This window comes from Enhydra lutris, unplaced genomic scaffold (genome assembly GCF_002288905.1).
Source record: "Enhydra lutris kenyoni isolate GAN:26980312 unplaced genomic scaffold, ASM228890v2 scaffoldscaffold100, whole genome shotgun sequence".
Classification (NCBI taxonomy): domain Eukaryota; kingdom Metazoa; phylum Chordata; class Mammalia; order Carnivora; family Mustelidae; genus Enhydra; species Enhydra lutris.
In genome coordinates, this window is record NW_019154184.1 from 892,384 (window position 1) to 915,720 (window position 23,337).

The 23,337-nt window shown below is 47.8% G+C and overlaps 1 protein-coding gene across 2 annotated transcripts; it reads left to right on the forward strand.

Moving 5' to 3' along the window:
* The first annotated feature begins 2,218 nt into the window (after positions 1 to 2,218).
* Positions 2,219 to 21,959, forward strand: LOC111139323 (LAS1 like, ribosome biogenesis factor). 2 transcript variants are annotated; one of them, XM_022491581.1, is made up of 14 exons: positions 2,219 to 2,537; positions 3,295 to 3,420; positions 4,379 to 4,448; positions 5,260 to 5,341; positions 6,166 to 6,450; positions 6,743 to 6,789; positions 7,644 to 7,753; positions 9,506 to 9,591; positions 9,939 to 9,989; positions 10,281 to 10,487; positions 10,840 to 10,987; positions 15,984 to 16,486; positions 19,308 to 19,458; positions 21,594 to 21,959. In XM_022491581.1, the coding sequence occupies exons 1-14, from the start codon at positions 2,347 to 2,349 to the stop codon at positions 21,724 to 21,726; spliced, it is 2,190 nt and encodes a 729-aa protein (XP_022347289.1). In that variant the 5' UTR covers positions 2,219 to 2,346; the 3' UTR covers positions 21,727 to 21,959. The 2 variants fall into 2 exon arrangements, with proteins under 2 accessions (XP_022347289.1, XP_022347290.1); XM_022491582.1 differs by lacking the exon at positions 9,939 to 9,989.
* The last annotated feature ends 1,378 nt before the right edge of the window (positions 21,960 to 23,337 follow it).

Consider the following 23,337-nt stretch of genomic DNA (forward strand, 5'->3'; position numbering starts at 1 on the left):
AACCATGAAAGACTATGAACTCTAGGAAACATACTGAGGGTTTTATAAGGGAGGGGGTGAGGGGATGGATTAGCCTGGTGATGGGTATTAAGGAGGGCATGTATTGCATGGAGCACTGGGTGTTGTACGCAAACAATGAATCATGGAATGCTACATCAAAAACTAATGATGTACTGTATGGTGACTGACATAACATAATAATAATAATAATAATAATAATAATAAAAGATCTTGAAATGGGGAGATTATCCTAGATTATCCAGAATGGCCCTGAATGTGATCACATGTAGTTGAGGGAGGTAGGAGATCTTATACACACGAAGAAAAGGTGAAGTGAAGACAGAGCAGAGAGACATTTGATGATGCTGGCCTTGAAGATTGGAGTGATGTGGCTACAAGCCATGGACTGCCAGGAGCCACTAGAAGCTGGAAAAGACTAGAAATGGATTCTCCCTAGAGCAGCCAGAAGGACCATGGCCCTAGTAACACCTCAATTTCAGCCAAACAATACTGATTTCAGACTTTTGACTTCCAGACCTGTGAGATAATGAATTTCTATTGTTTTAAGCCACAAAATTTACAGAAATTTGTTATGCAACCACAAGAAACTAATATAGTGTCTTCTCAAAGCTATCACTACTTAACACACTTTTTGACCCAGTAATCCCTAATTATCAAAAAGTATCAGGCCTCATTTGTCACATACTAAACATGGTGCTCTTGTTAGGTACTTTGGTCAAGTTTTCTTGGAACACATAGAATAGAGAGACCTTCAGCTTCATGAGGAATGAAAGGGGAAGGACAGTTTCCAGAAAAACAAAATCCAAAATTAGTCTCTAAACCCCCAAAGTGTTCACAAATGATTCCTTCAGACTTGGTACCTCCTCTGACTGGATTAGATCTTAAGGAGTCATATAAGCCATCTCCCTGTCTTTGCCTGTATGAAGCCAAGATCCTGAAGCTTAAAGAGTATCTGGTTTGGGGCAGATAACTGGCCTACTGGTTGGCATGGCTAGTCAGAACAGAGTATATGTCATTCAAGAATCATGAGAATATTATATCTTAGGAGAAATTGGCTGGGGAAAGTAGCATGTATGGAAAATGGATTGGAATTTGTTGCTATAAAGTGAAAAAGAGTTACTCACAGATACGTTGTTAAGATTGCTATCAACAGCAAAGACAAAGATCATATGGTTTCAGTCATATGTGGAACATAAGGAATATCATAGAGGACCTCAAGGGAAGGGAAGGAAAAGTGAATGGGAAGAAATCAGAGAGGGAGAAAAACCATGAGAGACTCCGGACTCCAGGAAACAAACTGAAGGTTACAGAAGGGAGGCAGGTGGGGGCAGGGGGTAACCCAGTGATGGGTATTAAGGAGGGCACATATTGTATGGAGCACTGGGTGTTATAAGCAAACAATGAATCATGGAACACTACAGTCAAAAACTGGTATGTTGGCTAACTGAGCATGATAACAATAAAAATATTGCTATCAACAGTTCTCTCTCAAGTGTTAGACTGGAAAATAATTTCAGTGAGAAACTGGGATGGAACCCTGAAAAATCTAGCTAACCTGTAAAATCAGAAGGGCTTCAGAAAATTGTCCTCCTGGCAACTCCAGAATCCTAAGGAATTACGCAGAAAAACTAAGTATACCTACGTAGATATTGAAACCAACATAGCAGTGGATTGTTGAAAAAGTAAAATCCTACAATTTCCGCTACGGAAGAGAACCTAGAGATCACCCAGTTTAAGCTCGTAGCTGTACAGATGTGAAAAACCAGCAGATTTTCCAATCTAACTTTAAATAGTTCAGTATTTCCTCTGTAGACTTGCTTCAGTGTCCACAGTGTTTTTCTGGGTCAGGTGCTGATTCATGGCAATAACAACATACTTATAAACGCATTCCTGGTACACAGGACAATCACATGCCTCCCCAGCCCGCCAAATGGCGCAAAGCGAAATTCCTCGCAGTTTAGACACCCTCCTTGTGGTCTGGGACAGAAGCACGTTAGCAACCAGGAAATTAGCGGAACCTTGAAGCTGAACACTTGGTGCTGGCACGGTTGCTTTGAGAAAAGAACACTTCCGGCTAAGGAGGCCTTGCCTCCAATTTGTGGGTCGGTCGGCTCCCAGTTCTCGCGTTCTGATTTGCCACGCTAACTTAGGGAGGCGGGCTTGCGTCTGGGTCACGCTCTCCCATTGGCTGCTGGCACAGCGGCGGTTTGGAGTGAAGGTAGCACGTTGAACTGAAAGCTGTGGGGAGTGCTGCGACAGAAGGCCTGCGGTGGAGTCCGGTGTCCGGTGGGAATCCGGGTCCGGCCAGGTGTAGGTTTCCTGGGTATGGATCGTGTGTGGAGTGCGTGGTGCGGGAAGTGCGTTAAAGAGAAAGGGTCGTCGCCACTTTGGGCCCAGCGCATCGTGGTCGCCTGGCTCAGTAGGGCCGAGTGGGATCAGGTGACGGTGTATCTCTTTTGTGATGACCATAAATTGCAACGGTACGCCCTGAACCGCATCACCGTGTGGAGGAGTAGGTAAGGCTGCCGGCTCAGCCCTCCTGCTTGCGTGCTGGTGGCGTCTCACTTCTTTCTTTGTAGGATTCCTTTTACAAAGCCCAAGTCTGCAATCTTCTAAATGCCTAAGGTCCTTTGGAGTGATTTGGGCGTTGCCCGTTTCCCAAGACCCTGGGGGAAAGTCACAGCCAAGCTTTTGTACTAATCCCATGTACGGAAAGGAAGGCGGTGTGCTTCAACCACCTTCTTGTTAAATCTTCGAGCTTTAACCCTTACCTTCTTCTGTCTTGGGGAAGGTGCCAAAAGGACCGGTGTACCCGAGCCAGGGCTTAAGGAGTAGGTTTACACCCTAGGGTGGATTTCTGAGTCGAATTGGGCCGGGAGCGGGGGCGGTGCTAGCTAGCAAAACCGTGTTTGGATGGGGAATCTCGGTCCAATTGGTAAGATTGAGTTGGGAGCAAAGGATGAAGTTTTCTCCAGCTGAATGAATTAAAGGTTTTAGAGTGAAAGAAAGGGGTGTGTTCACGTTTAATTGTTGGTGGATTGCCTAGCAGTTAGGTGTCCTTTGTAAACCCTAGCCAGCATCTCATACCCTGTATACAATTGGATTGTATACAATTACGTTACCCTCCCTCTACCTACTTTATTGATTTGAGTCTTGTCAAGCACTCTAGAGCCAGTTATGTCATTGGAATAATTTACAATGATCTAGGTTTTGAGGTGGTGGGTGGACCAGGGTAAGGGACCTTTATGATGGTGCTGGACTGTGGCTCTTTAGGTTAGGCAACGAACTACCCCTGGCAGTGGCTTCTACTGCTGACCTGGTACGCTGTAAGCTCATGGATGTAGCTGGTGGCTTGGGCCCTGATGAACTTAGACTGCTCTATGGCATGGCGTTGGTCAGGTAAGGCCTGCATGGGTAGGGGTGAGGATGGGTTGAGGGATGGGGGTGGGGGTAGCCACTTGATTAGAAAAGCTTGGCTTTAGGTGCTACCTGAAGCAAAGCACCCCATGTGCCCCTCTGTATGGGTCATCCTGTGATTGTTTGACATGACACCTTTTGGTACCCTCTGACAATACACATTCCTTTTTTTTTTTTCCCTGAGAACCTTCTGTCTTCCATTTTTCTTCTCTTTCTGGAATGTGGGGTGGGGGTGATTTATACCAAGTGATCTCAGTGAATCACCTCCAGCTTTGATAATTTGATTTTTTTTCTTCCCCTTTAACTCTTTTACCCAGAACTTTTCTGAATGGTCTGAGGTCCTTGGCCATGATTCAGTGTAGAGTTTTCAACCCTCCTCCCATCCATACCTAGTTCCCCCTTCTATCCTTGAACACTGAAAGGTTGCTGAGTTGAAGTGGACACTGAGTTCCTGATTAACAAAATGATATAGAGTGGTTCTAGCTATTTCATACACATCAGAAAAAAGACTGTCACTGAATTTTCTCACCTGTCAAAATCTGCTCATTTCATACTGTTTACTTTGTGTGCCTTGAGGTCCTCCCTAGCTCTTCTTACCTTCTCCATCATTTAGGTGGGCTCCTCATATTATTTGATATAGGTAATCTTTTGTTTTAGCATTTATAACGTGATCTAGCACAGTATGTTTTATTCTGTCATGATTATTTATCCTAGACTGACCTCTTCAAGTCCAGAGCATTGTCTTCCTCATCTGTATGGCTTAAGTACAGGGCAGACATCCCTGTGCTGGCTGATACCAATCATAAGAAGAGGACAGAACAGTTAGTGGAAAGTTGTAGAAACTCCGGGTGTCAGTAACTTAGCAAGATGTTTTGAAGCCCCACTGGTTTGAGTAAAACAGTTCCTTGGGCTATGCCACTTATTTCTTCCCCAACCCCAGGTTTGTGAATCTTATCTCAGAGAGGAAGACAAAGTTTGTCAAGCTCCCTCTCAAGTTCCTGGCTCAGGAGGTATGTATGACAAAATGGCCTTTTTAAATTCTCTTTCCCCAGAAGGGCTCACTAAATGGGGCATGGGGTGTTAACGGGCACACAGTCAGACTAGCTCATCCCCCCACTACCAGCCAAGCCCAACAAGAACCCCAGAGCCTCAGCCTCCTGCTTGAAAGAAGCAGATTTTCTCCCTTGCTCATGGCTGCTATCTTCAGTGGCTTGGCTTGTCCAGCTTTTTGGGAGTGGGCCAGTGAAGCTGAGGCACTGGAATGCTCCATTGGGTGAGGACAGGAAAGAGGTAGCAGTCCCAGCACTTGCCTTCTGGGAGCTAGCTGACAGTCTGAGGGAAGAGACAAGCTCAGCTGAGCAGCATGAAAATGTCTGACATTCGTGCCCTGAGTGAGTATGTGAGGTATGTAGAAGCCCAGAGGGCAGGCAGGTTCTCAGCCATCAAGAGAAACTTCCTGAAAAAGGGTGTGGGAGGAAGGGAGGAAGGATAAAGGGTACCCAGGGATTGGGACTCATAGGGCAGAGGAAGGCTGGGGGTGATTGTTAATGCTCTTTCACAGGAATCTTTGTTCAAAGAGGGTGGTTGGTGTTGGAGGAGGTAGCTATCTTTTCTGATTTTCCAGATTACCTCCCCAGAGCAGTAGAAGGAATAAGGAGACCATGTTTCTAATCTTGGCTTTGCCATTAAGACTGAAACCTCCTCAGGACCTCAATATTTTTTATCTATAAAGTGTGGGGAGGCCAGGGTAATTCATCTCTTTGGTCCTTTCCAGCTTTAATATTTTCTAATTTCTGTACTCACACCCTCCCTCACAATCAGATAAACATTCCGGATTGGATTGTTGAACTTCGCCATGAGTTGACACACAAGAAAATGCCCCATATAAATGACTGCCGCAGAGGTGAGTTTTCAGGGAGCATACCTATCATAGTTAAGCCCAGGGGCCTGGGCTGGGTGGCACTGTGGGGAGAGGGAGGAGGATCTCTAACTGGTGTCAGAGCCAGAACTACAGTGAGGCAAGTGAGGCACTTGTCTTGGGCACAAACTTTAAGGGGGTGTCAGAAGCTCAGTAATCAGAATAAATAACATTCTGATGTGGAAAAACCCACAATGAACAAAATGCCAAAATTTTAAAGACAGGATTACTGGTGATTTCTCCTTTTGCTTTAGACTCCAGTACGGCTTGGGAGCACACTGTTCTGATCCTGTTTTGATGTCTTGATTACTATGTTTTTTGGCATCCCCTTAAATTTCATACCTAGAGAAGTGAATGGGGAGCAGGTTGAGAGGTGTGAGCCATCCAGTGTCATGAACCCAGGGGTTCTTTAGACACCCCATCCCAACTGATTCAGCCTAGTCCCTTCGTGTTGGGGAAGCTGAGATACAGATAAAGGAAGAGACTTGGCCAGCACCCTGTAACTATCTAGTGGGCCTGGGTGCCTCTTCTTCACTTGCCAGCTTTGTGTTATTTTTGGCATTCCGTCTCTAATACTGGTATTAGTTTCTTGTGAAAGGTGCTGATGAGCAGAAAAAAGCGAAGAATAGGGAGATAACCGAGAGCAAGAGGGGCTACCTCTAGATATTTGAGATTTGTGCCTTCTTGAAGCCAACCATCTTTCCTCAGTTCTTCCCATAATGCTTATAAGAGGAGGCTAGGGGTCTGCTAGGAGCTTTTTTGCCTGTGGCTACTCCAATGACACTGCCTTCCTTCCTCCTCTCCTTTAGGCTGTTACTTTGTTCTGGATTGGCTCCAGAAGACCTACTGGTGCCGCCAGCTGGAGAACAGCCTGAGAGAAACCTGGGAGCTAGAGGAGGATAGGGAAGAGACAGATGAAGAAGACCAAGAGGAAGATAAAAATATTGTAGTTGATGACATCACAGAACAGAAACCAGAGCCTAAGGATAAAGGGAAAGGTGCAGAACTGGATATCAGGGTTGATGGAGACAGTGAAGGCAACAAAGAGGTTGATTCACATTTGAAAAAGGCTCTGAGACATAAAGAGCTATATGGTAGGTGTCCTTGGGTCAGATGGGGGGCATAGAGGGGCCCCTGAGTCTGTAAGACGCAGACTTATGGTTAACACTGGTTATTTTCCTGACTCAGCAATTCCTCTGGGGTTGTGGTGAGTTTTAGCTTAAAACAGTTACTGTCACAAATCATTTTCCTTGAACCCTGTGAAGTAGGAGAGGGAAGAATTCTAGTTCCCAATTTACAACTCAAGAAGTGAGATGAGAAGGGCCCAGAATCCCATAAGGAGTAGAGGGCCAGGCTGCCCTATCTGTTTCCATATTGTATTTTCAGAAAGAACCCGAGAACTGCTGGTCTCATATGAAGAGGAGCAGTTTAAGGTAAGAAAGTGCCCTTGACTTTGTGTGTTTTCATTTGCCCAGCCATTTCTTCCCTCTTGCCAGCTTCCTGAGAGAAGTCCTGAGAACGAATTTGAAAGAAAAGTGGCAGAGCTTGAGGGGACTTCTTGGAAAGAGGGGGGGGATCTAGGAAGGAGACAAGAGAAGCAGAATCCAGTTGGCTGATCCTCCACACCGATGGAAGAGAGCAGATGATGGAAGTCTGGATAATCTGCCTCACTGGGTGGTAGGGAACAACTGGGCATAGGTGGTTGCATAGTCCTGCAATACTGCAGCTGATAAGCAGATGGCACCCAGGAACTTTCCTAGATCAGGTGAGCTTGAGGGGTGCTATTTTAGCAGGAAGGGAGGTAGCCTAGAAACCATTCAGCTTGGCTCTTCCTTTTCACAGATGAAGAAATAAATTGAAAACACAGATGAGTGAAGGGACTAGCCCCAGGTCACATATGCAATCAGTGATAGGACCAGAATTAGAATATCAGTGTCCTGATTCCCTTTCTTCCATAACCCATTGCTTTTCCTCATTCCTGGACCCAAGGGTCTCTGGCCTAATTCCAACAAAATGTCTTCACTGGACATCTCAGTATTGGAGTATCTGGTGGTTGGGAGCCACAGGGAATTCAGGGTGGAGAGGGAGGGAGAAGAAGGTCTGCCTTTCCAAGAGTCAGGATATTTTAGATAGTGGGCTCAGTAGGGAAGTTGTGGGCCCACCCCTGCATGTCTTACCTATCTCATGAAGGGAAGTGCTGAGAGGTCCTATGGGAAGGGATCCTTGAAGGGTGGAAGAGGGTTGCTTGGTTGAATCAGGGTTCTGATGGTAACTTCTTTGCTGGCAGGTGCTGGAGAAATTTAGGCATTTACCTCAGGCTGTTAAAGCATGGAACAACCTGTCTCCACCTGTAGAATGCATCCTGGCAGAGCTCAAAGGCATTACATGTGAGAACAGGTGTGTAACTAGGTAATTAGGGGCTCTCTAGCAGCCTCACTGAAATAGGCTTCCATATCCCAGCTTGTCAACCTTTGCTGTAAGGAAATCTTATGGATAATCCCGATCCCCTACCAGATGACCCAAATTCAGCCTGACCCTCTTCCCCTGGCCCTGCTAGCTGCCAGGTAGGGATTGCATACTCTGAATCACTAAAATGGCCAGGGACAGGAATGTCTACTGTCATCAGTCGCCTTGCCAGCTTTGTTCCTCTCTGTCCAGTGGTATGTGGAGCTCTGGTTAAGTAGGAAAAGCCCTTCATCCTTACCACTTCACTGTCTAGCCCATGTTCAAGTTTGAGGTAAAAGATACAGTGAGCACTGCTGATTTTTTAACTGCAAGTGGGGAATAATCATGTCCCTTGGGTAGGATAATCATGGTTGGGGGAACAAAGGAGAGGCTTCCCCAGAATCTGGCTCTTTGAAAGAGTAAGTCCCTCCCTGCTCAGTGTGGTCATGAGCCTCCCCCCACCCTCCAAAGAGCGCTCAGTTCAATCTGGTGCAGAGAGTATCTATCAGTTCCTCTTCTCCTTAGCTCTTGGATCTTGCTACCCAAATTCAGCTGGAAAGGGCTTTGAGGAACCTTCCACTAAGACCCTATGAAGGCATAGCTAGACCTTCCAAACTAGGGAGAGATTGGAAGGAATCTGGGATGGGGCAGAGAGTATTAGGAAGGTCTTACAGTTGACAGGGTGGGCCTGGGTAGATGGCCTACAGTGCAGGTTGGGATTGCCCCTTGCATCTTCTTCATTCCAAGGATACTACTAATTCCAAAGATGTTTTTATCAGTGTCTGCCCATCCTAGGCTTCTTGACACCCTTCAGCAAAGGCCATCTCAGCAGCTGGGATAACTGTCCCTGTACCTGTGTTCAGTGGTGTCTGCCCGGTTATGCCGGGCAGGCAGCTGGCTGCTGTAAGTGCTCTTCCTGGATACTGATCTGAGAAGATGGGAGATGGATGGAAGGACAACTCTTTTCACATCATACTTGGTGGAGGGAGGGATCTAAGCATGACAGCATGGTCTGACAATGCCTCTGGCCATTGAGACACCTTGGGAACTCATGTTCTCCCTCTAGGCCTGGTCAGCTAGGGGATCCTCTTTTGAGGGGAACTGCTAGTTCTGCAGAAAACAGTTAGCGGTTGTTGGTTTCATTTGGAGCTACATGGGTTGAGGGATTACCCCCTATAGCCTATGCTTTCAAACGTAATTCTGGGTTCTTGGGGTCCCTAGGAATAAGGTTTATATTTGCTCCTGCAGTTGAATCCCCAAAGTTTCTGCTTCTGGGATTTGAAAGGGGGTAACTGGGGAGAAGGGAGGGTAAAAGACTGGAGGACTGTTAAGAGAAGCAAAAAGACTGAGTAGTAGCTGAAGTCTAAAAGCCCTTGACCCTGTGACCCTAGGCATTACCTCCTCTGTGGGCCTGGGACCTTTCTCTGTGTGTGCTTTCAGGCTTGTTCAGCCGCTACCACCGTCATTATGGGCCTTAGATCAGCGTGTGCTTGGTAAATGCTTGTTCAAAACCTAGTTATCCTAGTCTTCAGCCCTGCCTCTGCCCCAGAAGGCTGAGGCCTGAGATCCAACTGTCCGCTTTCATTTCCCATGCTGCTTTGCTCACTTGAGCCAGAGGCATAAGCTGCCTTGGGAGTGGGTAAGGAAGTAGAAGAGGGTCTTCTCCCTGCCTAGTTGGCTTAATTAAGTGTCCTCTTCCTCCAGGGAGGCTGTGTTGGATGCTTTTCTGGATGATGGCTTTCTCATCCCCACATTTGAACAGTTGGCAGCTTTGCAGATAGACTACGAAGGTATGGTCCTGGGGCCTCACTTCAAAGACTATTCTTTGTCCTGGGCAGGAACACCAGGGGTGGGCTGGGTAGCCCAGGACTGGGAGGCAAGGGATGTTTCCTGCCATTCCATAGCCTCTAGAAGCCTGTCTCAGCTGAGCAGAACAGGTAGCACCACTGTTACTCAGTTGCTGGGCTATTCTTAAGTGGCCTGGAAGTGGGTGGGCTGGGGTGGGCTGGGGTGTGGGAGAGTCTTAATGTCATTATTGTGCTATGTTAATTGTGATTTAGCCGCTAACTAGAGAGTTAGAATAGCAGAACTGGAAGGGCCTTATGAGGTCATCTAGTTCAATATCCTCATGTTACAGATGGTCAGACTGAGGTCCAGAGAGGGGAAGGTACTGACCCAAAATTACACAGTGAGTTATTGACAAAGTTGAAGCTAGAACCAGAGCTTTTTTTTTTAATACTTTGTTTTGAGTCTTTTTATTGTCGGATACTAACTGGTTTCTCTCCTTGCTGTTGTGCTCTTCTCTTTCTGTTCTGTGGTGGCAACTCTGTTGTTGTTGGGTGCCCCCCCACCCCCTTTCCTCCCCACCTTCTCTTTCCCTTTGCTTTTCTTCTTTCCTCCCTCTTTTTTTCCTTTCCTTTCTCCTCTCCCATGGGCCCCTGCCTCCCCTTTCCATCAACCTGTATCCCTCACAAACCAGAAAACGTGGACCTGAGTGACATCCTGGTGCCAAAGCCATTCTCTCAATTCTGGCAGCCTCTGCTCAGGGGCCTGCACTCCCAGACCTTCACACAGGCCCTGCTGGAGAGGTTGCTCTCTGAGCTGCCAGCCTTGGGTGACAGCGGGATCCGGCCCACCTACATCCTCAGATGGACCATTGAACTGATTGTGGCTAACACCAAGACTGGTGAGGGAGACTAGCCCTAGCCTCAGGGCCTAACACAGCCTAGGCAGAAGCATCTGCCGCTGTCCTCAGCTCTCAGTTGAAAGGCACCAGGTGGACATTCCCCTTGTTAAAGGTTTAAGCTTGTCCAGGAGGGCCCCGCAATAGCAGTGGACAAATCTTCCACCCTTTTTTTTTTTCCTTTGGAGCCAAGTAAACTGGTCTGGGATAAAAGGGCCTGAAAGCTTGAGCAAATGGGAGGTACAGAGTAGGGAGTCTGGAGGAGTAGGGAGGGACAAAGCCAAGCTTTTAAAGGTATAAGATTGGGTGGGAGGCTTATTGGTTCCTTCTCCTCAGACCCTCTCTTCTCTCTCAGGACGGAATGCCCGCCGATTTTCTGCAAGCCAGTGGGAAGCCAGAAGGAGTTGGAGGCTATTCAACTGCTCTGCCTCCCTTGACTGGCCCCGGGTGGTTGAGTCCTGCTTGGGGTCCCCTTGCTGGGCCAGTTCCCAACTCCTTCAGCTGTAAGTCTCTTGAATTCCATCTGGTAAGAGGGTAAGGCTCCATAGGCCTCGGGGACACACAGCCCTAGAGTGGCAGAATTGGTCATTTGCAAGGACTCTGAGTCCTGTTCCCCTCCTACTAACAGATGGGAGAACTGAGTTAGGGAAGGGGTAGGGAATTCTTGCCTAAGATCACACAACTTAAGACCAGTCTCAACTGAGTCTGTTTTGAGAATGGATGAGATAATTTCCTCCCACCCCCACAGTGCTTAGCCCAGTGGCCTGTACAAAGTAAGGGCACAATAAATGATAGCTGCTATTTATCATTGAACCCAGTCTTCTGACTCTGAGCCCTGTGCTGTCTCCTTTGTTATCTCCCCAAAGTATATCTCTCCTAGGTGCTCACCAACCTTCTGATGAAGTCTAGGCTTCTTGGCCTGACATTGAAAGATCTTTCTGATTCTGCCCCAACCCATCATGGTAACTGTACCTTCTGTGAGTCCCCTTTACCCAATCTACCCTGGGTGCTGTGTTAAACTGAATATTGCACTGGTTCCTGTAAATACCTGTGGTTGTCTCCATTTCCTTTTCTCTGTCATATTCTGACCCCGAACCACTTCTTTCATAACACGCAGTTCTCTTCCTGCTTTCTGGAATAATATCTATTTCATTTGAGTGATCCATCTGACAGTCTTCATCTCCTCATTCCAGTGACTTTCATTTTCTACTACGCTCTGCAACACATTTCCATCATTCAGAGCTGTTCCCCCTCTGAAACCTGACATCCCAGCATCCCACTCAGTGGCCATAACCTCTTATCCTTCCATTTCTCACCCTTGCATCCCATGATGTTAGCTCTTTGCCTGCCTCCAGACCTCTATACCTCCATTTCCTCAGCCTTGCTTCTCCTCCATCCCGTGTGTGGTTGATCACTTCAACCACTCATCGTCAGGACCCTCAGCTGTGCCTTTCCTTTGGCGTATTTGACTTGCCAACCCCTGAGCTGGGATTGATTCTCCCCATTCTGCTTCCGCCACTCCTCAGTCTAAGTAGCTAAGCTCTGCTGGAGAAAACTACGTAGCATTGCGGATTGCTGCCACTACAGAGGTATGATTTTTAATCTCAGTCCAGGCCTCAGCTCTGCTTGTCTGAACTTTTTACTTGTTTTCTGCCCTCTTTCTCTCCTGTTTCCTGACTGTTCTAAGCCCTTACCACTCACCTCAACCCCCCCCCATTTCACCCTAGCTTCCTCGAGCATCCAGCACGGCCCCTCCACCTGAGGTCTAGCCCTCATGAACTGATCTGCGATGACACTCAACCATCTTGCCAGTCTTAGGATGAGGTGGCCTTGCCCCACCTCAAAGCCTGTTCTTCCACCTATTCTCTGGAGCCACCTCTGCCAACGTCACTGGGGCCCTCAACCCTGCTTCTCCCTTGCTCTTCTGGCTCTTCCTCTTCATCTTATGAATGTGCCTCAGTTTTTTTCCATCTTTAAACAATAACATAAGCAAAATCTCCTTTGACCCTTCATCCCTGTGTTGGGTAATCAGCAGCATATCAGTCCTTTCCCCCCACCACGGACCACCATCAGAACATCTCAAAAGAGTAGTCTATACTCAACAGTCTTGATTTCCTCACTACCCTTTTATTCCTCAACCTTCTGCAATTTGGCATTTAACTCCCAAGTCTGCTTTGACCTCCTAATTACCAAATCCACTGAGCCCTTGTCCGTTGCTGTGTCTGCTGCATTAATGGCTGTTTACCACTCTCTCCTTGAAATGCCTATGCTTTTTTCCCCAGTTCCTATAGAGTGCCAAGGCCCAAATCTCTTTATCTATCCCAGGCCCCTCCCCCAAGATTCAGCCTCCTATATTTGACTATATGTCAGACATCTCCCCATGGATGGCCCACAGATACTTTACTGTGGCCAAAACACTGGTCATCTTATTCTCAACCCAATCCTAAAGTGATCTTTCTCTTTTGCTCCCTATCTCACTTGGTATCACTATCTGCGCTGTTATGTTGATTCTTAAGCACTTTCCAAATCTGAGAATTTGTGTTGCCATGTCTTCTTCCCATAATGTCTCCTTCCCTCTATAAGAGAAGCTTTTTAAAGGTAAGGCTTTTGTATTAGCCATCTGTGCCCTAAACCACGACACAAATCCAGACCCTAAACAGACCTCAGTAAACATTGTTGAACTAAAGTATACTCTGCTCTCTCATTGCCAGCAGTGCTCTCTTTACTGGGAGCTCAATTTGTGCTTGGGGACTGAATGAAGTGGGAGTCTAGATGCCAAGACCCTCTTAGTCCCCTGATCCCTCCATAGAGTCAGAAAGTCATTCTTGAACCCTAATGGCATTTGGGGCACAGTAGTAGTTGATAAAGAGAAAAAATATGTAGCTCTGTAGAGAAAGGAAGCTAGGGCAAGATATCCAACAGATGGAACTGAACCAAACAGCCAGATGTCCAGATGTGTATGATCTAGACTGGAAGTGATATGGATGGGTGGGAAACTGGGAGGAGAACCAAAAAGACCTGGAGGGGTCAGAAAAGCATGACAGACAGGGCATTTGAGCAATTCCAGAAGAATAAATGAATCTTCCAAGTCTGGAAAGACCACGACATGTGAAGGTAATGGGGGGAGGGAATGAGAAGAGCAGCATGGAGAGGTTTGGATAGGTGGCCTTCAAGGTGCTTTCCAATCCTAAGTACCTGCAGAGTGGAAGCTGCTGGTCTTGAAGTCTGGACCACAGAGATCTCCCAATCCAGGCATACCAGAGGGATGTGACACATGCTGGCAGTAACAGCAGCTTACTTGGGTACAATCCTTATGCACAGATTTTGCTTTTCCCAGGTAATAAGTGAATCTAGAGTCCTAATCACCCCATCACACAGGTTGAGACATAGGATTATCCTAGGTATTGGACTGTAAGTCAGCGGTAAGTCTGCAAGTCAGAGCTAGAGCCAGAATCCAGATATCCTGTCCTTACTCCTGTGCTCTTTCTCTAATGTTCCATTAGATTACATGATTGTGAAAAGCATGTGTTATTAGGCACATAGAGAACCTGGCTTTGTTTTCCCCAGAAGGAGAAATAAAATATACCACTGGCAGTTAACTGTCTCAGGCATGGTGCTGTGTTTTTTGTAGAAGTAATTTCCTTTGACACAGCATTCTTTGGAGGTAAAGGATTATATCCTTATTTGATAAGAAAGACATTGGAGCTCCAAGGAGTGAAGTGATTTATCCAAAAGCTACACAGTTTGTTGATGGTGGGACGAGGATTTGGGCCCAGGTTTTATGAGTCCAAATTCCACATTCTTCCACAACCTGACCTGTGACCAGACAAACCCAAGGAGAGAGATGCATTTTAAGACTCGTATCACTCTTATACCTCAGTGGTCACACTAGACAGCTTGAGATAGCAGGTGGGTAATAATAAACAGTGGTGATAACAGCATTTGTCCAATATCAAGTGCCTGGGAATGTTTATTATTAATCATACTAATGGACCACAGTGAGCAGGAAGAGCGTCTTTGGCTTTTCCTCCAAAAAGCCTGGAAATTTTTCAAGACCTTTCCTGAAGCAGCCAATATCAATTCAGTTTGAGTCAGTGTCCTCTTGGAATATGAAATTAGCCCTGCAGAAAGGGTGTTCCAGTAAAGTCATTAGCCTCCAGCCCCACCCCCAGTGACCAGAGACCATATGGGGCCAGAGAGCCTGCTGAGCATAATGGCAACCTCCATGAATGACTCACAGTTCAGTTCACAACTCAGTACACCTAGAAGGAAACTATTTGTCTACTCCATCCACACCTCCAGCAATGACCAGATCCCTGGTTTTATATGAGGCTCTGCAAGAGGTGTTCATGCTCTTTCTCCCTAGGACCTCTTCTTCCTATTGGCTCTGTGTTGCTGGTTTTGCTCTTAGCACCATCCTTTACGTGCACCCTCTCATCATCTTTAACTCCCCTCTGCCTGACCCTTACCATCAGTCACCAAGTCCTGCTCTCTGTGTCTTTCACAGCTTCTCTCCCCCTTGTCTCCATGGTCAGTGCCCTAGGTCAACCCTTACCAGCTCCCTGGTCTCCCTGCCTCCAGGCCATCTTCCAGGCCATCTTCCACATCCTCCATGTGGCCATCCTCCACACAGGCACCATGTTGATCTTCAGAAATGGCAGCCATCACCTGTGCTTAAGAGTCGTCAGATGACCCCCTCTTCCTAGCACACATACTTAACTTTTGCACACTTCTCTTCCCACGGCTCCCCAGCACAGCCCTTCACCCGGAGCCAGGGTACTCCCACCACATGTACACAGTATAGTGTGCTTACTCTTGTCTCTGCACAAAGCCCTCCCTTGATCTCTCCTGCCCTCCTTGTACTCTCTGCCTCTCCTCAGTTCTGTAGTGCCCAAGTTCCACAGTGCTCATCTGGCTTCCCTCTCACATCTCACTTTGTCTTGTCAACTGCTGGTTTCTTTTCTTTTTCCTCCATTTCAGGCAGGACTGTAATTGCTCCTGGAAAGGGGTCACATTTTGTGTTCCAGGCAGAAGAAGCCCAGCACTCTTGGAGGCGTATCTTTGGAGCTCAGAACAAATTGCTCGGCTAGGCCAGGGGAACAGAGGGTTCTGCCATTTTCATGTCCAGTCCTGTTAGCCTGTTGGCTAGTTTTTGTATTTACATAGCATTTAGTACAGATGAATAGCTATCATTTATTGCATGCCAACTCACTATGTGCCAGGCACTGTGCCAGACATTCTGTGTGAGCTATCTTACTCTTCCCAACAACCCTATAAGTCAGGTGCCATTACGCTATTTTACTGAGAGTAGATGTGAGCCACAGAGATGAATCACAGCGCTTGTTCAGGGGCCTCGGTCCTGTTTTCGGTTTGCTCTTCTGCACTGCCCTTCAGAGGCAGGTCTGGAAACTTAGAGACCATGTTCAAACCATGGAGTGTTGGGGTATGAAGTGAGTTGAGATTTTGAATCTGTCTTACTCCATCCTTCCCTTTGCTCAGCGTCTTCAAAGCCATGGGACAGGTCCTGCCAGACGAGGAGCAGGAGAGGCTGCTGCGCATCTGTTCCATTTATACCCAGACTGGAGAGAACAGCCTAGTACAGGAGGGCTCAGAGGCCTCCCCCATCGGGAAGTCTCCTTACACACTGGACAGCCTGTATTGGAACCTCAAACCAGCTGGTTCCTTTGGAATTGAAGGAGAACCCCAGCAGCAGGAGGAGCAGGGCAGCCTTAATGATCTCAAGAAAGATGAAAAGGAGGAGAAAGATCTGGAAGATCAGGTGGAGGAGGAGGAAGAGGAAAATGATGACCAGAAGTGGGAGGAGGAGGAAGAAGATGAAGATGATGAAGATGAAGAGGAAGAGGAGGAAGAGGTGGAAGAGGAAGACAGAATGGAGGTGGGGCCTTTATCTACTGGGGAGGAGTCTCCCACTGCTGAGAACGCCAGGCTCCTGGCCCATAAAAGAGGAGCTTTGCAGGGCTCTCCATGGCAAGTTAGCTCTGGTAAGAAACCTGATACTCACTTTCCGTCACACCAGTCTTCCCTCTCCAGCTGGTTCTTGAGGCTTCCCTCCACCCTAGAGAAGAGATGGAAAGTAATGGAAGATAGCCAGGGTGAGGCAAGACTGGGAAGCAACTTGATGTGTAGATGACACCTGGTTTTCTTCCCCTTTAAGACAGTGTGTGTAAGCTTCAGGGCCCCAACAACTCTCATACTACTGGTTGCTTCATACAGTGCCCCACAGGATGGTGTGGTTATGGGCACTGAGCAGCAAAATACAGAGGAGATAGCAAGGGGTGGGTGGATATATGTGATTCTGCATGTGTTTTTTGCATGCAGTGAATCAGGAGCAGGGAGACAATAATGCTTTCTATGTATATGTGAATGTGTATGGAGGCTGGGTGGTGATGAGACAGGATTTTGCTGTATATATGAGAAAGCGGGAAACCAGGGGTATTAAGTTAGAGGAAGGGAAGGGAGATCAGAAAAGTGAAAATAAAGGAGTAGTGTGGTTTTTAGGTGAGGATACAAGTTAGTGAGACAAAGCCTGGTGGTGGAAAGAGAAGATTAGGTGATAAGAAAGTGGGACTACACAATCTACACAAAGTGGGACTACAAATCTCCTTCTGAGGGATGTGTTTTCAGTGCCTTTGCTTAGGTTAGGGAACAGGAACCTTAAGCAGAGAGATCCTGAAGGAATGAACAGTTTGGTGTATATGTCAGCGTAGGGGGACATGTGTGTATATGTACACGCTGGAGGTAGGGGTAGATGTAGAGAACAGCCAGTGTGATGAAATCTGAAAGAGGGAAGGAAGGCAGCTGGAATTGGGTATAGTATAGAGTGGGCATGATAGGGAACAACAGAAAGGGGAGGTAGCAAAGGAACTTAGGGGGAAAGGTAGAGCCTTTGCTGGAAGGGCTGGGGCATAAAGGCACTGAGTGTTAGGTGTGAGGGAGTACCTTTATGTCTGTGTGGTGTCAGAGAAGTCTCTTAGGGCAAGGAGGACTGTTTGGGGCCTTTGTAGATACTGAATGGGAGAGGCATTGACATAGGCAAAATTGTATATGTGTGTGAGAGAGTAGGGGCTGTGAAAGAAGTCATTGTGAAGTAGACACTATGCATCTGTGCATAAATGCACACAGGATCATGTTATATTTTTGGAAGAAGAGGCAGGATCACTGAGACCTTTGGGAGCCAGGAGGTATCTCTGAGGAGAAGTAGCAGCAATGAGAGGTGGGGGTATATGGAAAAGTGTGAGAACAGGCAGTGAGACAACCATCCAGAAGTAGCCCATGTATGTATGTCTCTGTTGTCAGTGAGGGCCATGTACACAGATGTCAGTCTGGAGAGGCAGGGGCTATGATGTACACAGGGTTGGGGATGTTAGTGTTGGGGTGGGAGGATGATTAGGTCAGTGACAAACATGGGGGAAGTGTCCTTGTGTATGAAGGTATTCTTATATTTATAGGGCAACACAGGACATTAAGACAGGCACAACTTCTTCCTGTAAAAGAGTCAGGGTGGGTGGTTCTCTGGGTAACATGAAAAGCTAGTCCAGGAGTGATAGTTTCCAGAATGCCAGGAGCATTATGACAAGGAGAATTTTCTGGGTACCAGGGAGATGGAGGAGGCCAGAAACTGGATCTACTTGGAGAAACTCATGAAAGCTTTACTTGAAGACATTGGATGTACTGGTATAAGGATGGGAATGAGGGTTTACTATAATACTATGTAGAGGGTATATAAGTTATTAGGCAGAGGGTAGGGAGTACCTGATATGGTTCATTCTAAAGTGGAATATCTGTTGTGGGGCGGTGGGAGAGTAGTTTATGAAAGTGGAAAGGCTAGGATATTAAAGTCTTTTCTTCTCTCTTTCCATTGCTTCTTCTGTGGGCATACACATATATAGGGGCTAAGACTTCCCATGCATTCTTATATACCTGTGAATGAGAGGTGTAGGAGGCAGGGAGTGAAGCTGGGAACATTCAGTGAATGGTGGGTTCTGTCAGTGTGTTTGTGTGTATATACTTAGGTGGCAGTGGGGAGTGAGATATACAGTAAGACATCCCTTCCCTAGATAAGGGATGTTCTTTGTGTTTACATTTGGGGGCAGTAAGACCTTGCAGGGGGCAGGGGGAGTATAATACCTCTGAGAGAGAGTCCACCCTGAGGTGTGGTATGTGGGTGTGTGTATATGTATCTCAATGCAAGGCCACTAAAAAATGATGGACATTCAAACACATTGAGAGTGGGGGTTGTGTGTAGACATGCAGGAAATCTAGGTAATTCAGATACTCTGAGGTATCTGGGTTCGGGATAAAGGTGTGGGAATTCTGGGGCATCCAGACTCTCAGGATGTGTGTGTGCGGAAATAGCAGAGCAGGTGAAAGGCTGAGGCAGTGATACGGCCAGAACTGAAGAAGATGTCCTTGTCTGTATTTGTGTTGAGGGCATGTCTGGGGACGTGGAAGAAGAGCTGAGAAGAACAAATACGTTTGTAGTTGTGTGCATGGCATCTGTGGACTTGGGGGTGGGTTGTGGTGGCAGGGAAGAAGGGCAATAAAGAGTGAATAAGGGAGTATGGAAGGGGTGGGGAGTGCAAAGAGAGGAGCTCATGACAAATGATGCAGACAGAAATGAGGCTGGACTTGCACAGAAACCCCATGCTGAGCAGGCTAATGGAGATGGGCAGGTAGATCGCTTCTTGGCCTTTTGGGCTAAGATCAAGTGTAGGTGGGCAGGTAGACCTTGTAGGCAGGCCTGTATACCGGTTTGAGAACTAGCTAATCAGCCCACTCTTGCCTCCTCCCTTTGCTCCACAGAAGATGTACGATGGGATACCTTCCCCTTAGGCCTAATGCCAGGTCAGACTGAGGACCCAGCAGAGCTTATGCTGGAGAATTATGACACCATGTATCTTTTGGACCAGCCTGTGCTAGAGCAGCGGCTGGAACCCCCAACATGCAAGACTGGGTGAGTGCCCATGGCAGCAGGATTTCTTACCCCTTTCTCTGCCTCCTGCAGGAGGGAGGGAGGAAGGGAAGGACCAAAGTAGGATGGGTGGGGGGTTAAATGAGTGATGTGTAAGCTCTGGTCCCTGACTGGGCCCTTGACAGGACTCCCAGTCCCTAGTTGGGGGTTGGGGTGGGCATTGAGGTAGCCACGCAGAGCTGGCTTGGCACCCTTCAGATTGCATCCAGTTTGTGTGTGTCTGTGTGAGAGAGACAGAGATGGAGACAGAGTGTATGTATGTGTGCACACACATTTTTGGGAGGAGAGAGTTCCATAGCTTTCCTCGGATTCTCTAAAGGGTCCACCACTCCCAAAAGGTCAAGAACGGGTTCTGTAATCCAACTTCCTCATGTTCCTGAGGAGAAAACTGAGGCCCAGAAAGGGGATGGGATTTGTCCAAAGGTGCACAGAGTAATCAGTAGGCCTCCCCGCACTGTCCAGGCATCTTGGTAGCAAGGCCTGCGCAGGGCTCCATGCTCTCCCTCGAAACTCGCCTCTGGATCACAGGCGTGGGAGCCCTTGGGTCATCAGGGAGCCAGGAACCAAGCAGCCCTTGCTGAGGGGCTCTGCTGGTAACACAAAGGAGCCCGTCCAGAGGGCCTGTACATTCCGGAATGCGGGGCCATTGTGATCGGGAGAATCCTGTGAGTACCAGAGAGAGACCTCTGTGGGCCCCTGAAACTGAGAGTGTGTCTCTGTGCTGCCTACCCACTCCCTGGGAAATGAGCCCCTCTTCCTCTGGACTTTCAGGGAGAGAGCTATAGAACCCAGGGACCCCAGCAGCAAGTCAGGCCCAAGGCGTTGCTGTGGATTCTGTCCTAGGCCAGGGGGCAGCAGGCCCTTGGAGAGGAGACGCAGCTGGGGAAACCAGGTGGTCTATAGTTGGGAGTGGGGCCCACATGTCTGAGAGACCTCTTCTCCCCTTGGGTAAGGCTGGCTTGGTGAGCATCGGGGTATCAAGTATGGGCGGGAGGAGCTGTTAATTCCCCAAGGGAGCTGATTCTGTCCAGTCCCCACACCCCCTGTAGTAGGGAGGTTTCCTCTGCTGAAGCAGGCATGCCCATTCCTGCTCCTGGTCTCAGATCCACCTCTGACTTGGTTTTGTGGCCAGGAACAAGTCCCTTTTCATCTCTGGGCCTCAGTTCCCTTGTCTGTAAGATGGTGGGCAAGGGGAGGGAATGGGACTAGATCATCTCTAAGGGTTTTTTTAGCTGCAGTAGTGTAACCATGGATCTACCTGAGGGGAAGGATGATGGCTTTGCTCTCAGCTATCACCCTCATCTACCTGGAAGGACGTTCAGGAAGCAGGGGAAGCAAGAGTGTTCTGAACAGCGCCAGGGAGGGGAAGGGCAGTCCTCTCCTTAGAACAACCTTTTTTTTTTTAATTTTTTATTTCTTTTCAGCATAACAGTATTCATTGTTTTTGCACCACACCTAGTGCTCCATGCAATCCGTGCCCTCCCTAATACCCACCACCTGGTTCCCCCAACTTCCCACCCCCTGCCCTTCAAAACCCTCAGGTGGTTTTTCAGGATCCATAGTCTCTCATGGTTCACCTCCCCTCCCAATTTCCCTCAACTACCTTCTCCTCTCCATCTCCCCTTGAACAACTTTTTAATCCTGGGTTGGGATTTGGGCCTAGCCCTGTAGCGCAGTTCTGGCCTTGGACCCTTTATCCAGCTGTTGGGGGTGGGAGGGATCCAGCCAGGGTCCTCTGGGATCCCAATATCTATGGCCCTAGAAAAAGGCCTATTAAGGTGGCCACGTTCAATATCTTCCTTGGGGGGGGGGTATACGGGCTCTCCCTCCTGCCTTGACCCAAATAGTTCTACTTTAATCTGATTTATATACTAGGGCTCTGAATAAAGTTTCATTTGAAAAGTTGTGCTCCTTCCCTCTTCTCAATTGTGGGGAAGGCAGAACGACCCCTGGGGCCCATCTGAAGTAGTTTCTCAGATTTGCTCCATAGTCGTCTTCATAAAACCAGGCAGGAGGGTGGGCCCTTTCCGTAGACACACATCATTCAAGCGCCTTTAACCCTTCCAGAGCCTAAAGTTGGTCTTTGCCTGACAGACCCCTCTCCCCTCTCTCCACAGCACCCTTGGCTTGAGCTGTGGTGTGGGCAGTGACAACTGCAGCAACAGTAGCAACAGCAGCAGCAACTTGGAGGGCCTTCTCTGGAGCCAGCGCCAGCTGCATGGACTCAAAACTGGCCTGCAGCTCTTCTGATGCCCACACTGGTGCAAAGTGTTTCTCCAGCCCTGCTGCAGCAACAGCCCCTTCCCTGCCCGTTGTCCCCCTGCTCCTGGCCCCCACCAGTGCACCTGATGCTCCATGAAACAACCTGGGAGACAGTCCCACTTCAGCCGTATCAGCTCAGCTTTCTGCCACAATGGAATTTTGAATGTTTTGGGTTTTTTTTAAAGTTTTGTTTTGAAAAACAATAAACAGGCAACTGTTAATTTTGGTGTTTATAAGATAAGGGGGTGTGTGCTGGGGCAGACCAGTGTAGTTCTTGCTTTTTTCTGAGGGACCCAGAGAAGATGTGATCATAACAGGACTTTAAGCAAAAGCCTGGTCCTTTGGGTCCTTGGGCCCACTGCTCCTAATTGTTTTCACCACCAGGCCCCACTCATACTTTCTTCCTGATTTGAACCATTTTCATTCCTCTCTGCTGTAGAAATGGGCCAGCTCACTTAGAAGCATCAGGCTCCAGAAGAGAGGTGTTGCTGTAGAGCCCAGCCAGCATCAGGAGAATCTGCTCAGAACCTCCCTGACAGTGGAAAGCCCCAGGCCTTCCTGATGTTACCTGCAGGCTTTTGGCTCATTTCCTTGCTTATTCTCACTAAACAGCAATTGAAAACCAAAAAGAAACCTTTATTTTTCCACTCCTTTGGCCTGGAAAAGATAGAGTGGACATTACTGTGGTAGACACTGAAGCTAGAGGAATATCTTATCGGCTGACCTAGAGCTTCTGTATGTCACACAATTCTGCCAGACAAGAGTGCCTACTCTGCCAGCTCTGAGCTGCCAAGAGACAGGGATGAATATGTTCACACCCCTCTGAGCCCTCTGCCAAGTGAGAAAAGACAAATTGCCATTCATATAACCTGAAGTTCTGCGGGGGGAGCTCTCCTGTGCCACATGTTCTTTGTTTTTCTCAGGGTTATATTTTCATGGTGGAGGTTGATTGAGGTGAAGTTTGACTACAGTATTACCTGTCCTCTGGGGAGAGTGATAGCTGAGCAAGAGAGTGGGCATTTCCGCAGGGCCAAGTTGGCCCCAGACAAGGGGAAGCATAGGACAGAACTAGGCAGCATTCCAGACAAGAAGCTGGCCCAAGGAGTGGCTGAGCTAAGGAATGAAGGAGAGGGCTTATGCTATGAAAATGCCAAGGAGAAATTTAGTGGAAATGTCATGTCTGACGCCGTCAAAAGGTTAATTTGAGGTAGGACCCATAGGAAGCCCCCAACACTTCTTAAAGTTTATCCTGAATATCTTTGTGTGTATGTGTATATAATCATTTTTCTAGAGCTGGCCCACAGACCTAAACATTATCAAAGGGATCCTTCAGTCCAACAGCCCAACAGGGTTAACATTTCCTATCTTGTGTGGACCCAAACATTAGGCATGGGCAGAGCAGTTTCTTGCACTGGTTAGTGTGGTCTGTTTCCCTGCAAATCTTCTGACCTCTAACACAATAGTAAGTGCTGTCTTTCAGAATCCTGGAATAGCAGAGCTGAAGGAACCCTCAAAGAGTAAATGTAGTCTGGGAGGTAGCTCAGCGCTGGCTCCATGTGGAGATGGGTTCTGGAAACTCTTGGTTCCCCTCCACCACTT

Bases quoted from the DNA above. Each gene is read 5' to 3' on its own strand.
- LOC111139323 (XM_022491581.1), top strand. From the start codon at position 2,347: ATGGATCGTGTGTGGAGTGCGTGGTGCGGGAAGTGCGTTAAAGAGAAA. The intron at 6,451-6,742 runs GTAGGTGTCCTT...TTGTATTTTCAG, and splicing joins GAGACATAAAGAGCTATATG to AAAGAACCCGAGAACTGCTG. The intron at 9,592-9,938 runs GTATGGTCCTGG...CTCATGTTACAG, and splicing joins TTTGCAGATAGACTACGAAG to ATGGTCAGACTGAGGTCCAG.